This window comes from Aulostomus chinensis, chromosome 10 (assembly GCF_037954235.1).
Source record: "Aulostomus chinensis isolate RoL2024-O1b breed Wild chromosome 10, RoL_Achi_v1.0, whole genome shotgun sequence".
Taxonomy (NCBI): domain Eukaryota; kingdom Metazoa; phylum Chordata; class Actinopteri; order Syngnathiformes; family Aulostomidae; genus Aulostomus; species Aulostomus chinensis.
The window spans coordinates 10,486,797-10,502,943 of record NC_141329.1 but is presented as its reverse complement, the minus strand read 5'-3'; the positions used below and the strand labels follow the sequence as shown (position 1 = coordinate 10,502,943).

The 16,147-nt window shown below is 42.0% G+C and overlaps 1 protein-coding gene across 2 annotated transcripts in view; it reads right to left on the bottom strand.

Annotated features, from left to right (window-relative positions):
- The window catches only part of ubash3bb (ubiquitin associated and SH3 domain containing Bb), a 44,036-nt gene extending 27,898 nt beyond the window's left edge, over nucleotides 1-16,138 (bottom strand). For both annotated transcript variants that reach the window (XM_086215994.1, XM_086215995.1), the window contains exon 1: nucleotides 15,929-16,138. In XM_086215994.1, the coding sequence (XP_086072120.1) occupies nucleotides 15,929-16,056 (128 nt within the window). In that variant the 5' untranslated portion in view covers nucleotides 16,057-16,138. The remainder of the gene's footprint in view (nucleotides 1-15,928) is intronic.
- Nucleotides 16,139-16,147: the final 9 nt, after the last annotated feature.

Genomic DNA, 16,147 nt, shown 5'->3' with positions numbered 1-16,147 from the left:
CTGGATGAAACTTGCTCGTTGAAATCGCTGCTGATGTCTCATCGTTTTTGATTATCAGATGTTGGAAAGTTTGAGATGTTGTCGGTGGGAGAGTGACATTGGCAAATAATGGCTCCGTGTAACTACCCTCCATATTCAAAAGGATGATCGGCTCATTAAAGAATCCTGATCAGTGGCCTTACTATTACAACAGGGATACATCGGCAGATATAAAAACGGAATCATGTTTTTGTTCCTCTGAATGGAAAAGTGAGGCTTCTCGCTCAGGTATTATCTTTCCTAAAAAAATGTTTTTTTTTTTGGACTGAGGTGAAATACACCTATAAATATGCTGTCAATGATGCTCATGACGTAAGTGTGATAACCTCTTCTGTGCCACCTACTCAGATGCTTCTTTAGTAAACCTTTAACCTACGAACAACACTAACGAAGAACAAAAACACACGTGACAGTCCGGTAAGTTGTTAGACAGAAGGCAAATGGTACATGAGCTTCAGGAAAACTATCTGTAAGAGAAATAAATGCGACAATAAGCAGGGAAATGAACTTGTTTCCTAAATCCAAGATGTAGATTTCAATTCTAAAAGGAGGATTTGCCCTGGCACAATAATAGCATTTAATTTCATATCAAACTACACCAATGAATACTACCTCACTTAACAATGAGGAGACTTGTTTGTTTGTTTTTCTTGTAGGATTGGAACAGTGCAAAAATGTTCAAACTATTAAGCTGCACTGTTTGTAAGTGCTAAACTTTCCCACCAATGTGTTGAAGTATAAGTAAAATCAGATCATGTATCCTGATTCAAAGTTTGAGTCTTCTTCACTGGCATCGCCGGGGAAACGGAAAGTAACTTTGTTCACAACTCATTTTGGTGTTGTTTGTCCCTCTTATTAATCCTACTTAGCTGGAGAAAAGACCGCTACACATCATTCAGTTGCCACACACACACACACACACACACACACACACACACACACACACACACACACGGAGGAAAATCTCAGTCATATTCCACTGCTTCAAGCTCTGGGGATTGACTACTTCCATTTTCTCTCAGATAATCAGGAAAACCAGCATCAGGTGCCTATTTTTGCTCACAACAATCACCAGTTAATAACTACTGCCCTTTCAGAGAACAAAGTTTGCCAGAATAAGAGTGATAATCAGTATTTGTAAAAAAACAACAACATTTTGGTGTAAAAACTACAGTGTTATTTTACTAAACATGTAATGAGTAGAAAGATACCAATTTGCTGTTGCCTCGGTAATAACGAACATCTTTTTCACAAACATAAAAGAATACATTGGTACATATCTCAGCTAGACACACATTTCACTCTTAAAATAATTGCATAATAATTAACTGGAACACTACACACACGTTGTTGTTGTCACCCTGTACAACATATTGAACCCACCCTCCAACACACCAACACACCAACACACACACACACACACACACACACACACACACACACACACACACTCTAATATGCTGTCAGAGAGACATTAAGGTTGTGCAGAACATAAACAGCACATATTTGTATGGCAGTCACGTACCAAAGCTCCAAAATGAGAGAGGCTCCATTGGAAAAACCTACGTTCAAAAACAAACAGTTTGGAAACTACACATGAGGTTCAGATACAGATAGGTAAGTTTTAAGAACTAACTAACCGTCTTTGTAATTTGTGGGACTAGCAGGAGCCAAAAAAGCAGCATCAGTGTGTCTTGGCGTGGATTCAGAGTTGTCTCTGGAACTCTACTGGAGGGATGAACACCATTTTTCCAAAATAGATTTCCTAAACTCCTCCTTGGCAAATCTCACCACAGGCTGAAGGACTTGGGAGAGAGCCATGACTGCTTTTTTAACGGTCACCGGGACATAAACCAACACGTGTATAATCATTCGTCTAATCTGATTTTAGAAAACAGACTTACATGTTTGTTGACTTTGCCTCAAAATAAGATTTAAAACACCTTCCTTTCGCTGTTGTACCTCTGCAAAGCATGCACGCGTTGAAACACCACAGCCACACCTTATTTATATTCCTTTCAAGCCATCTAGAAATACTGCACCATGGCTCTATGCCTCTACACTGTGTGCCTGTCACGGTGACCTTTGACCACCAAACCAGTCCATCCTTGCCTTGTCCCATTGGACATTTGAGCCAAATCTTTTAAAGACTCGCTAAAGGTGTTCCACAGACTTGGACGGATAATCTGAAACTTACTGCCTCCTGTTTGTCTACTGGCAACAGGAAAGGAAGCAAATGCCTGTTTATTCTATTTCTATTGATCCATATTTGTAAAAAATTATGCAAATGTTCACCAATATTGGTGTACAAATAGTAATATGCAACACTGACATCATACACTCTTGTACACATGAGGATTGACTCCACCGCACTGAAAAAAACAAAATCGAAATAACTTATTTTATTGATAGTCTTCAATTAATTAACAATTAACTGTTAAAGCACTTATAAAGCAAGATGCCAAACATTTTTTGATTCTTGCCTCTCAAATGGGATGAGTTGATGGTTTCACTGTATCTCTAAGGGAGCTTCCACGGGTTCTCAGACATTTTTTGCTGATATTTTAGAGGATAACCCCCAAAAAATTGATAGTTAACAGCTGAAAAACACTGTTAGTCTGTTCTGATTTTCCAACCCGCCTGCCTCTGTTCTGTGCAAGAATGAAAATGTGTATAATTGGATGACTAATAGGAAAGGACAGTCATTCTCTTACGATAAAGCGCTTCTTCTGTTAGGGCCGCTCGGTGTTAATGGATTCCCTAATGATCTAATCCTGAATGCATGAGTTCCCCTCCGTGAAAGGCTGAGCTGGTTTTCCTGTCAAGATCCTGCACTTTGCTTTGCATGCTGCTAGATTGGATATCTTATTACGTTACAACTGAACTGCACTTCAGTAGGACTTTCTAAAGGAAGAGCGTGTAGTTGTAGCTGACCACCCTGTGAATTTGCTGTAGGTTAGTTAATAGAAAAGAAAGTGCAGAAAGAGAACATAAAAGGTTCGCTACATTGTGGTTAAGTGGGCCGGAAAGCATGAGCACATAAATAACTTTCACTGAGAGGTTATACAGAACTGACAGCAGCAGCATCCACATCTAATCAAGTCTGTAATTAAATGTCTCATCAAATCTATTTTCCTCTCCAATCACTTGAGTCAGTCATCCAGCAGGATTACCGGAGCACAGTGGGAGGGAGAACAGAGGAAAGAGCCCATCCAAGATGGAGGAGCTTCCTGTCGTGTCTCAGTAAAGTCAGTGTGAGGGCATACGGTAGGAGCTGGAGGACGCGGGCTGCTGGAGACGCTCCAGTCGTCGTATTGGCAAAGGTACGAAGGGCACAGATGGTCCCATCATCACTGCACGCACACACACACACACACACACACACACACACACGGTCTCTGATAGAAGATGACACATAGACATGTTAACAAGTACAAGAAATATTAATGCAAAGCCCCACACAGAGAAATATGTGAATGAACACGCGCACAGACTCAGACACACACAAACACACACACACACACACACACACACACACACGGTCCACATCAAATTGGGCAGAAGATTAAAAACCACATCAAATCTACTTTGGTTGCTGATCCTTTCAACCCCGTAGTGCCCTCATTTACAAAAACCCAAATAAAAACAGCAACTGTGCTCACAGATTAGTTGTGTGTGTGTGTTTTTCTACCACTTTTTCTGGGTGTGCTCTTAGTGTGTGTGTTTTAGTTAGCACGAGAGAGGCTCTCAGTGACAGCAGAGATAAAAAGAAAAAGCCACAAACAGCGTGATGTCACTGGTAGCCTGCGCTCAGATGTCCTCTGTCCACCAGGCAGCTGCATGTTTTATGAACTTCAGCCAGTACAGAAAGAGAGAAGGAGAAAATAATTGGAGAGAGCACGGTTCCATGGGAAGGGTCTGAGAAATGATGGCGCGAGGAGAATGAATGTCAGGGTGGAAAAACATGTTACAAGTAGTTGCTATCATAGACGAGGCATGGAATCTGCTGATGTGCAAGTACATTACTTACTTGAAGAATATTTTCAAGAAATGTGCCTTGACACAGAGAGAAACACTGCCCACTGTCTTCACACAATTGTCTTTTTCTGGTTTACAGTGAGAGTCAGATATATCTCGACTGGTTTGACTTCAAGCAGATGCCCCTGGAGCTCATCAGATCACGGGTGCACTACTCCATATGGGCTCCTATCACAGCAGGAAGAAATAAACAGTGGCAGCATGCAAGCTGAAACAGAATCGAGGCTACATGCTAAGCTAACAGATACTGTACACAACACTACTCTGGACCATCCTTCTCGCACAAAGACAAATTCTTATTCACAAAATGGACTACGACTGAGCGTAACATCACATCAAAGCAAAGAGACTTGATGCATTCTGAGTATGACTGAGACAACCGCAGTGGAACGGGTAGCCAGCCGCCGATGTCTGATGTCAGCAATTTTAGCCGATACCAAATATTTAACGTGTCTAGGTAGACTTGGACCATTTCCTGAGAGAAAAACTAAATAAAGACTGAACACAACTACAGCTCAACTCAGTCATCAGCTGATATGAGCTTAGTACGGGTACATCAGCAGTGATATAGCTGACATGATATTGCAGTATTTATGTGCCACAGATGTTTTGAGGTGGAACCGCTCAGTTTAACCACTATAAATTTAAGTCACACATTCAAAATTGGAACCGATTATTTCAGATTTGGTTTGTGTAAAAAAGACTGACCAAAATATATTCAAATAAACATTTTTAAACCAAAAAAATATTCACATCTCTTTGCCAACAAATCCCTGTATAAGATGGTTCCTCCCCCGAGTGGAGATTGACACTTGCGTCGAGTTCAACATCAGACAAGTTCCTTCAATATTTCTGTTCTACGATTGAATTATCTTTCAGACTTTTGTATGTTCAGTTCACTTCCCCAGTTTTGTTTGTGATGTGAATGAATAGCTAATTTAAGCCAACAATGCTAGCTGCCAACCAGTTCCAGTGATATATGAGTACAAACAAAGACAGTGAATGTTTGACAGGGAGTGAGTGTTTGGAGTCTGTCAGTTATTTACCTAAAGGAGGTAACCGCTTACATAAGACCTCAGTTTTGAGTGTCATGACCATTTTATCAAGTTAGCCAAATAAGGAAGAAACAGGCCCCTGTTTGTGCAGCAGGTAAATAATAAACTTGGTTGGTTGAAAATGTCTCACATTTGAAAAGTGTCATTATCAAAAGGGGGGGGGGGGGGGGGGTTGTGGCATGGCTCAGAGGTAGAGTGGCCGTCTAGCAACCGAAGGTTTGCTGGTTCAATCCTCACCTCCCCCGGTGACCATGTCTAAATATCCTTGAGTAAGATACTGAGCCCCTAATTGCTCCTGATGGCCCTGCGATGAACTGGCGACCTCTCCAGTGTGAACCCCACCTCTCGCCCAGTGTCAGCTGGGATAGGCTCCAGTCCCCACCCCCTTGACCCTCAACGGATAAGTGGTATAGAAAACGCATGGATGGAATAATGAAAGAAGTGTCACAGGAAGGCAAACAGTATCGATTTCTGCAATTAAAGGGCCACCTGAGAGGCTGGTATCAAGACATGTTGGTCTGTTTACTTTCACATGTGCTTCTGAAAACATTTATATAGGCTAAATAAGATTTATTGGAAACAAGATATTTACACGAATGAAGTTGTAGTTCATGCGTGGTTTGAAACACACACATGACTCTTGACACTGTTTTTTTAATAGTATTTTGAAATGTAAGGGGCTTTACGGGAGCAAGACTCAGGATGCTTTCACGTTTCCTGTTCAGCTCAGCAGAAAGGAACCCGGAGGCGTGGACGTGAACACAGTCATCTCGACGTGAGCAAAGCCACTGGACTGAGCAATGCTTTTGGGGGGGGGGGGTTTGCAGCAGTACAGCATCCAAATCATGTGAACTTGCATAGAAGAAACTCACCAACTGATTTGGACCAGAAAAAATAAACTCCCCCTAAAGCTCTGATTGGACAGGAGCAGTAATAACAAAGAGAACTAACATAAGTGGGTTGCACGGTGGTGCAGTGGTCAGCACTGTCGCCTCACAGCAAGAAGGTTCCGGGTTCGAGTCCCGGCTCGGGCGCGGGATCTTTCTGTGTGGAGTCTCCATGTTCTCCCTGTTCCTGTGTGGGTTCTCTCTGGTACTCCAGCTTCCTCCCACAGTCCAAAGACATCAAGAGGGGACGAGGCTGATTGATTCTCTAAATTGACCGTAGGTGTGACTGTGAGTGTGAATGGTTGTCTGTCTCTATGTGTTGGCCCTGTGATGGACTGGTGACCTGTCCAGGGTGAACCCCGCCTCTCGCCAGTAGATGCTGGGATAGGCTCCAGCCCCCCCGCAATCCTTAATGTGTAGGAATAAGCGGAAGATGACGATGGATGACTAACATAAGTGGACGCCACACAGAGCCTTATTTCTCCTGGAGGATAATTTGAGTAAATTACAGATTTTCTTATCTCATGTGAATATGCCTCACGAACTGTGAGCGTTGAGGGGTTATCTTAAATCACATTAGATCACCAGGTAACACTAAACCCGTGCTCCTTGTCCTGGAGTATCGCATTTAGATTTTAAAGAAACCAAGAAGTTCTGACTCGGCACTGGGAATTTTTCAAATAGATTGCACACATTCATTGCATAAATTTTATACTCTCTGTGAACTGGTCTGTGGAGAATCAAATTATAATTTTTACAGCTTTCTCCTCTTGCTATGATTGGATCTCTAGCTCCTTATTGCAATATGTAGTTCCTACAAACATTTCTTGCTCAAACTTAATAATTCAGTTAGTCATATCAAGAAAAAATGTAACCATAACATTCAAAATATCTTTTTTTTTTTTTTAATATGAGAGAATATTAAACTCCACTGCAGTTGTGTAACTTCAGCGTGTGCTTGTCTTATCTGAATGAAGTTGGGTCTTAAGAGCTTTATCTTAGATAATTTGTGATGCATCACTGAAGAACAAGATGTACAGATCACTGCGCCACAAAGATGACATTGTAATTCTTACGTCCCTCGTTTGTATGTACATTTAACAGTCTTTCTTTCCCCCACAGGTTCAATGAGGAACAGTGGAGTTTTGTTTGTACATCTCTATTGTACACAGCAAACTGAGCTTCTCAGGAATCAATGTTTTTAAGAATAACAATGTACTGTACATTGGGAATAGGAGAGGAAGTTCCTCGCAGTGACAATCAGCAGTGATTCAGCATCTCCCCCATTAGCTTCACACACCTTTATAATATTTTCAGCTCCCTGTTGTGCTGCCTGCTGCTGATTTTAAAGTCTTCACTGACTCTTGCAGCTCTCATAGTTTTGTCTCCAGCTGCGGCAGGCATGCATTTTCAGTGGAAAACAGTCCAGTTTCGACAAAAGACAGTTGCAGGGGAAGTTGCAGCGGTGTGAACTAGCCCGTGTCAGAACTGCTGAAGTTGGGTGGGGCATCAACTGCACCTCAGTCAAATCCATCCATCCATCGTCGTCTTCCGCTTATTCCTTTCTATTAAGGGTCGCGGGGGGGCTGGAGCCTATCCCAGCATCTACGGGCGAGAGGCGGGGTTCACCCTGGACAGGTCACCAGTCCATCACAGGGCCAACATACAGAGACGAACAACCATTCACACTCACAGTCACACCTACGGTCAATTTAGAGTATCAATCAGCCTCGTCCCCTCTTGATGTCTTTGGACTGTGGGAAGAAGCTGGAGTACCAGAGAGAACCCACGCAGGAACAGGGAGAACATGCAGACTCCACACAGAGAGATCCCGCGCCCAAGCCGGGACTCGAACCCAGAACCTTCTTGCTGTGAGGCCACAGTGCTGACCACTGCACCACCGTGCGGCCCCCTCAGTCAAATCACCAATGGGAAATGCTACTCTGTTTATTCCACTTGCAGTGGTGTAGACTGAGCAGGTTTCCGAATGCTGCAGACTGGCACAAGACGAAACTTGCAAGTAGGTGCAAGTTTGGACTCAGGTCTGCCCAAATCATTGGTCTAAATTGGCCAATGTGAGCCATGGCCTGAAGTACAGTTAATATTGAGGTCAAGACTCAAAATCAATACAACTGGATGTGGAAACGACTTTTTCTAACAAGTTCTACCTAAAAATCTAAGAGGAGATGATGGTCAAATCTGGTTTCTGCTGCCCCCAAAACATGACCAAAAACATGAATGTGAAATTGACATCAATGCTATTTTGTACAAATTTGATATCAATATTAAATTAAAATGGTTGTGAATTCTTTCGGCCGTGAAATTCATGCTGTAAATGGCTGATGTCAATGACTGCTCAGGCACTGGGGGCTCTGGTACTGGGGGACTCAGTACTCAGGACTCTTGAATGGTGTCTCAATCAAGACAATCTTAAATCATGAATTGAAATGTTCTTACCAGCTATGGGACAGAGTATAAATCAAATCCAAATGAAAACGATTTACATTACACCCCAAGTTGTCCGACGTCTGACAGCAGCATCAGCAGCATCAGCGGCATCAGCAGCAGACTCTGTCGGCTGCTTCTGCTTCCTCGCTAGCTTTAGTTTCTTCTGATAAAGTCTGTTATTCACCAGTGGAGCCAGATTCAGATTAGCAGTTACTTTTGTACCAACCTCCAGACAACTGGGGTCAACATGGGACCATGTTTTTGTTTAAAGACCAATGAAGACTCATTAGGAAGTGGTTATTGTACTTAAGAAACTACTGCCATTAAAGCGCTTATCTAAATAGGGAGAAAAAGTGGGGGTTGCTGGAGGAGCGTCTGCACAGGACAGCTGTCCCTCCCAGCAGCCTCCAGGCCTAAATGAAGCCTACTGCTGGCGGAGCAACTGGAGCCGGACATCTGTCCTAGGAGCTGCGTACTGAAGACTACCGCCCTATCAAATCTATATACTTTTTATTTTCTCAAGATTTAGTTTTCTTCACCATCATCTCTTTCCATTTACATGTTTCATTCTCTCAACATAAATAAATATATAAATCAATATAATACTGCATCATTCTGTCCATGTTTTGTTTTAAATCTTGAATTCTGCTGTATCTTTGGAAGTTACACACACACAGGCTGAAAAGACAGCGCTTAAATGTGTGTGTGTTTTCATGCTGCGGACTGAAAAACAAAAAACAATAACCCAAAACAACAAAACTTGAAATGACACAATATTCCACATTTTACAATTGATTTTGTTTTCTTCATCAAATTCTGTGACACCATGTTTTTGTTTTGTGTCATCAAAGAATGTCATCGATAGCGTCCAGCGCTTGGATCTCTCTGGCCAGTTGATTTCCTTCCTTCCTCATTCTGCTGGCTGCTCATGTAAATGTCAGTGATGCCACATTTATGACAAATATATTTGAGATTATTTCCCTTGACAGCCACCTAAAAATATTTGTGTATCAAGAACCGTTCAAAGACAGATTCAAATTCAATGACGGATCCGTTCACAATTTCTAGAAAAGTACTACGTGTTTTTGAAAGATTGCACATGCATGCGTCAACTATTACATCATACATGAACGATATTTCCAAATCTTTTCTACCCTTACTGCTTCTGCTAAATCTAATATCAAATGGCTGTGGAGTAATTTCAGGAGAGGACCAAGCGGGACCACGTTGGTCATTACACACCTAACGACAACAACCAAAAAAAAAACTAAAAAAATCATACAATTTGCCAGATAAAGGTACCTCTGGATAAGCTCGTATGAGCAAGAACTCTTCAAGATGATGTCCGTCCTTTCGAAATGTATCAAACTTACTTGCAGGTCATCTGTAAAGCAAACCTGCCAGCTTTAGTACCTTGAATTCCACGCAGTAAGATATTTGAGTGAAGACAATGGCCTCATAATCTGATAGCGCTGTCTGTTTCCCTGCTTCCGGACAGAGCTTCAAATGAAGCCTGATACGATCGGCAAGCTGTAGTGGAAGTGCAGCAGCTATATCCAGACAGTTGTGCACCTCTCCTATTTCAGGAAGGAGACTAATGACATTTCTGTGACCTTGTTAAAGTCTCTCTGTTGACCAAGATATAGAATAATGGCTCATCAAATTAAATCATAGGTAGAGAGCTTTGATTTTGAAAACATCCTCAAATGGTCCCAAAGAGACGAGACCACTTTGTGAGGGCAGAGTAGAAGCAAACCTCCTCAATAAGCTCATTTAATCTGCATTTCAAAGATACTGGACTAAAAAAACAAGGGAATGACTCAATAATTCATGAGTTAGCAACTCCCCAGCACTTCAGATTTAGTCCCGTTGCTGGAATACACTACAGCTCTGGCAAATGTAGCAGAAGTGGAAGACTACTACATTGAGCATGAGAACATTTTCCTTTCCTCCCTCAGACCAGCTCATGTGCAAAGCTTGAGCTCAGCTATAAAAAAAAAAGAAAAGAAAAGAAAAGAAAAATCCTAGGCCTACAGATGTTGCGAAATTAGATGGAAATACAAAATCAGCATTGGGTTAGCACACCATAAATTCAAATATCTTGAGTGTTGATTTGTCACAGAGTTAACAGCTCATTGCAGCTCTCAGTATGGCAGCAACATGAGTACAGAGGATGTGGGCGTCCGAGTGAGAAATCTTACTTCATGGACTGCTGACAGCATCTGCGTGTTAAGAGCTAAAACCGACTGAAAATAAGAGAACCGTGAAGTTTTCCTGTATGTCTCTAAAACTTTAATTGATACATACAGCGCTGGGACACACGCTTTAAAAGTGCTACAGGCCATGTTCTTTGAAGTCCTACTTTTGGTTATTGTCTACTCCAGTGAGGGTACAAGAGAAGATGACACAGTTTCCAGCAAACTAAACTAACTTTAATTATTAAGATCAAACATACCATCTCAAGGTACGCATCCCATCACATGAATAAGGAAGCTGCGGCTACAATAAAAGCAGGACGGGGATACTGAGGGGGAAGCAACAAAAAGCCTGAAATGCTTGTTCTATTTCCCTACGGTGAATATCGTTCTCATCCCTCTTGAACAGGAAATACTCACTTTGAGAGTGGGGAAAAAGTAAAAAAAGGCGTGTAAAATAAATACATCTCAAATACAAAGAGATACTTCTAACACTTTTGAATGGTCTAATGCTTAAAGCTGCAAAATTGCTAGAATAAAACTTCGGATTGTTGTAAGGTAAAAGGAAAAAAAAAAGTCAGATTAGCCCTGAAAAAATGTCGCTTGTGTCACCTGACTCATGTGGTTGGTGTAGTTTCTGCAGTTGATTACTGACTGAAACGACCGTTGCTACAGTCACGTTACATGTTGTTGACGAACACGGTGTATTCCAGGCCGAAAAACAATTCTGATATGAAGACGAAGGGGGAAAGACAAAAGGGGAAAAGGGTTCTACTGCTGTAGGGCGAATATGCATTCGTCAATACAGTAGAAACACCTACAATCGCACACAAGTATAGACAGCAAATGTAGCTGTAATGGACATGCAGGAGTCAAATCTGAGTATCCCGGATTAAAGCCTTCAACTAAGCATTCACCTACTGCTAACTACTGATTTGCCTCTTTGTCTTTTTCATTATTTATTCCTCATCACTTGACCTGAAGGTTTTCAAATTTTTTTTTTTTTTTTGTCAGGTTTGGGTTGAAGGTTTTCGAGAAAAATCTGTCCCCTGCGCACACATTGGTTCGTGGCGAAGGTAAAGGGTCAAAATTATCACCAGCAAAATGTGGGCATCAGGGCATTTTATTTCAATGATTTGCCGTTTTTAAACATTTCAAATTCTGTTGTCATGTAGGAAATCATACTGCGAAGTCCCACTGTGTGTACTTCAACCCGACTGGAAGGAAACAATGAAAGCAAACTTTAGTTCCACCCACTCTTTTTCTGATAAGCCCCGCAAGTCAGAATTCACGCAGCTGCGTATAAACAGGGTTATTGATGTGATATTCATTTTCCATGCCACGCAAACTCTTTGAAATATTGTCATTTTCTGAACGAGGTCAAAAGGGCAGGAATAGTGGTAGAACCTTGAGTGCGTTTAAATGTAGACACTGACGTCAACTGCTTCTCCACTCAATCCTACAGCTCCATGAATCTTCGCGTCCACAACAAAAATTGACCACAGACTTCGTCGATGCTTGTGTCCGGCTCTGAGTCTTCAGGGCAGCAGCTAGAATGTCATGTATAATTGATCATCACATTAGGATTTAGCTGACATGCACAAGGCCGTCATGTATAAAATCTGATGCACCTTGTGACTTCCCGGAAGCCTTTTCTCTCTGGAGAGAACAATAACGTGTACAATTGATTCTATTTTTCCTGGTGAATTAACCTCGAGTAACTTAACCATGGTCCTTTCCTCTTCCTAGGAAGAGGAGCATGTCTACTAACAGGAGAACATCAGTACGCTATTCTCAGAGTTATCTGGAGCCTGGTGTTATTTATTCATATCAGACTTTTACACTTTCATGTAGAATAAACTCATTTAGTACATTTACTGGGCTGTTGCCTCACAAATTCCATTCTTGCTTTTCACTTCTTTTTAAATTAGATTTTAAGTGTATTTCTTTTTTTGAGGGGGGGGGGTTGATACCTGAAAAATTGGACCTGGTCCAATCCTGTCGGTTTCCTCTTCATCTGACGCAATGAAATAAATGGATGATCAGCTTTACTAACAGTTTTCACAAATTTATACTGGAGGTACAATTTCAAACTATTAACTTGTTAGTGTAAATCGCCCATATGAATCGAAGTTAAACTATTGTAATGATGTGCAGGGTGCTAGCTGTATCCAACCTGAAGGGACCTGAAGGGTTAAAATGACTGTTGATGCTTGTAGTTTCACAGTTAAATACAGATTTTAGGTGAGAACTTAGAAACTGTGCCTGTGAAAGCAGGCCTCTCACGTCAAAGTCTGCTCATTCACGTCTGCGTGATGAAACTCAAACATCCACCTGGAGGGGCAACATGAGAAACAAGATTTGGATTGGATGTGGATTTTAACTCATGATAAATACCAATATTTTCCACAATGCGAGCCCTGAATCTGCATGTCATATATCTGCAGTAACTATGTTGTCAATCATTTCCTCTGGTATTGATATCACTGATGCCAACATATCAACTGCCTCCACACACGAGCCAGAACAACTGCCTGATTCAAGTCAATATTTCGACACAGAGAAAATCCTTTTTACAGCAGCATCAGGACACCTGAGGTCAGTCAGGAAATGTAGTGCCTCGACCTCTTTAGACAGACTGTGAGAGGAAATTAATAAGTGGCTGCGGCAAGGCCGAGCAGTCATGCGCTGGTATAAAAGAGGTTGTGGCTTCCCTGAGGGAGCGTGTTGTAGGCCAGCGCCGGCCTGCCTGGGGGCCTATTATTGTAGTCTGCTCCATCCATTCAGCAAACCAGAGCATACTTTCACAAATAACCACCCAAACACACCCCCCTCCCTCCCTCCCTCTCACACACACACACACACACACACACACACACACACACACACCTCCTTGTGTCCCACTAGTCTGGGTGCAAAAGGGTGCAAAGACTCCCAGCATGAAAACATGATTTGACTTTACATCATCTGGACAGAAACCCCCGCTACTACCAACACATTGATATATGACACAATGGAGTTTTAACCATTTAAGCTATGGTTTTCCAAACACCACTGAACAATAAGTGATATATCTTAAAAATGATTCATAATAGCTTCCTTTTCATGGTAAACATTGACTATTATATCTAATATCCTTTGATACCTCTTGGAATTTTATAACCATTTATGGGGTATTTATCACCATAATAAGGGTAATGATATAGTATTAAAAGGTAAAAGTTCTTATTTTGCGGGCAGAATATGTCACTTTTTTTAAGCTGATTAGTAGTTACTCTCTCTAAATTTGTGCTACTCAGCTTTTAAGCCTCATTAATCAGTATTGATAATATCAACAGTGGATCAATGGACTGAGTTCTCCGAAAGGCGATCTTTTTAGTCAACCGTTTCATAAAAAAATGGATTTAAACTCCAGCTCGTCTCTGTGAAAAGCTTCAGTTTACTGTATTTAGTATTTTGTTTCCCCAAAAATCTCCTGTCCACAATGTTTTTTTTCCCAAGATGCAGCAGGAAGCTGTATGACTCACTGCACACAGGACACTTCCTGCCCAATGCCCAACAGCAGACAAAGTTAGCAACTAACTAGCTGACAGAGCGAATGAATTTGGACTTCAATTTACCTGGTGCCAAATAAAAGACTCCCAATGAATACCAGAGGTGTTATAAAAGGAAACCACTCAATTGTTTCTCACGCCAATAAAGAAAATTTGATTTATTTTGCTTTAGAGAACAATGCTAACTTTTTGGCAAATGTGCTTACAGTCCTACCTCTTCTCTTCTCCTCCTCTCCGCAGTGCATTACGGAGCTTCAGACCACAAATGGGTGACTGACTGCTAGTTAGCTTAGGTGCAATGAACGCAAGCAGTGGCGTAGCAGAGTAAGCTTTCTCAAAAGTCATCAGAAATACTTTTCACCAAAATAGCTTTTGCCTGCGTTAATCGAGCAAGAGTTGCACTTCACGTTCGCCATGGAAGAAAGTCAAGAAGATGAGATGTTGTTATTCTAGTGACAGATACACACCCTGAACTACTTTTCTGGCCAGGTCCACTTGAGGCAACACCTCACAAGCCTGATCATGATTTCAGTCAGCAAATAAACCAAAACCTCTTATATCAGTGGATGACTACTGGTCCTAGGGAGGCTTCTCTCCCGCCCCGCTGCTAGCGTTCATCGCAGCCATGCTGTCTAGTGGCTTGTCAACCAGTGAGTGTCAGGAGCTCAATAAAGCGAAGGATATCTATCTGCTGGCCTTGCTCTAAAAAATGATGGACAATAAGCACAATTCCCAAAAAGCTGGCGTGTTCCTTTAAAAACAGCCTCCGTATGTCCTTTAAGGTTTATGCCCACTTTTTATGTTACGCTGTTCCACTCATGTTGCACACCATCACTCTCCCAGTGTCCATTTAATCAATGACCACCAATCGATGCCAGGGGTGTATACTGATTTGCTGGTGTAGCTCAGACTGTAATTCTTTTTTTCTTTTTTTAAATTAATGCTATTAATCCCTGTAAGTTCAGGGCAACAAATATGTTTAATGTTAATCCTATAATTGGACAAAATAATACATCCTAGTGTATCTGTGGCAGTATAATGTGTGTACATGAGTGCACCGTATACAGTAGTGTTGAGTTTACAGTGACAGTCTGTGACTGAGGTCAAAGACAGTCCTTCCATTCAACAGCTGGACACACACACACACACACACACACACACACACACACACACACACACAATTCCCCCGTTCGGAACGATGCGTATGACAACTCAAGACAACTTTGCCATAATATTACATAAGTTGCTATATGGGCCAATTTAAAAAGAAACAGAACAAATAAAAGAAGACAAAAGTTTAGAAGCATTAACACGTTTCTTTCCACTGATGTAAATACAAATAAACGCTTTTCAGACACGATGTTAATGTGACATTTGAGAGCTGAGTGGTTCGTCTCATTCTTCCCAATTTATGTTGTCTCACTTTACCGTCCAGTTAACTCGCAATCGACTCCACTCGAGTCTCTTTAACGCATCTGATTACTTTCCTTCACTCCTTCCTGCTGTTCAGTAGTATGTAGGAAACGTATCCGCTAGCTGCGCACGCTGAAAAGCGATGCGGGGAAACGGCGAGGGATGCTGCGTGTGACCGGTCCACTAACTCCCATAGAGCCTCCAGAGAGCTCACACAGCGGCCATGGCCCCGCAAGGGCTGACCCCTCACATGAACCCAGCACTCCACGCACACACGGCGTTTCGGACGGTGTACTTACGCCCTCGGTGTAGGGAAGCCCATGGATAATAGTACGTCCAGGTTGGACACACATTTGACAGAACCCAAGCGGTTCTGTCGGAGCCTCCGAGGGAGAATCTTACTGTAGAGGTCCTCTTTGGCAGCCATGGTCCACCGGGTCAACCAGACCAACTGAAGCCCGACGCAGTCCTCCAGCAGTCCTCCTGCTGGGTCCGCATGAGTGGAAGGGGGGGACTGC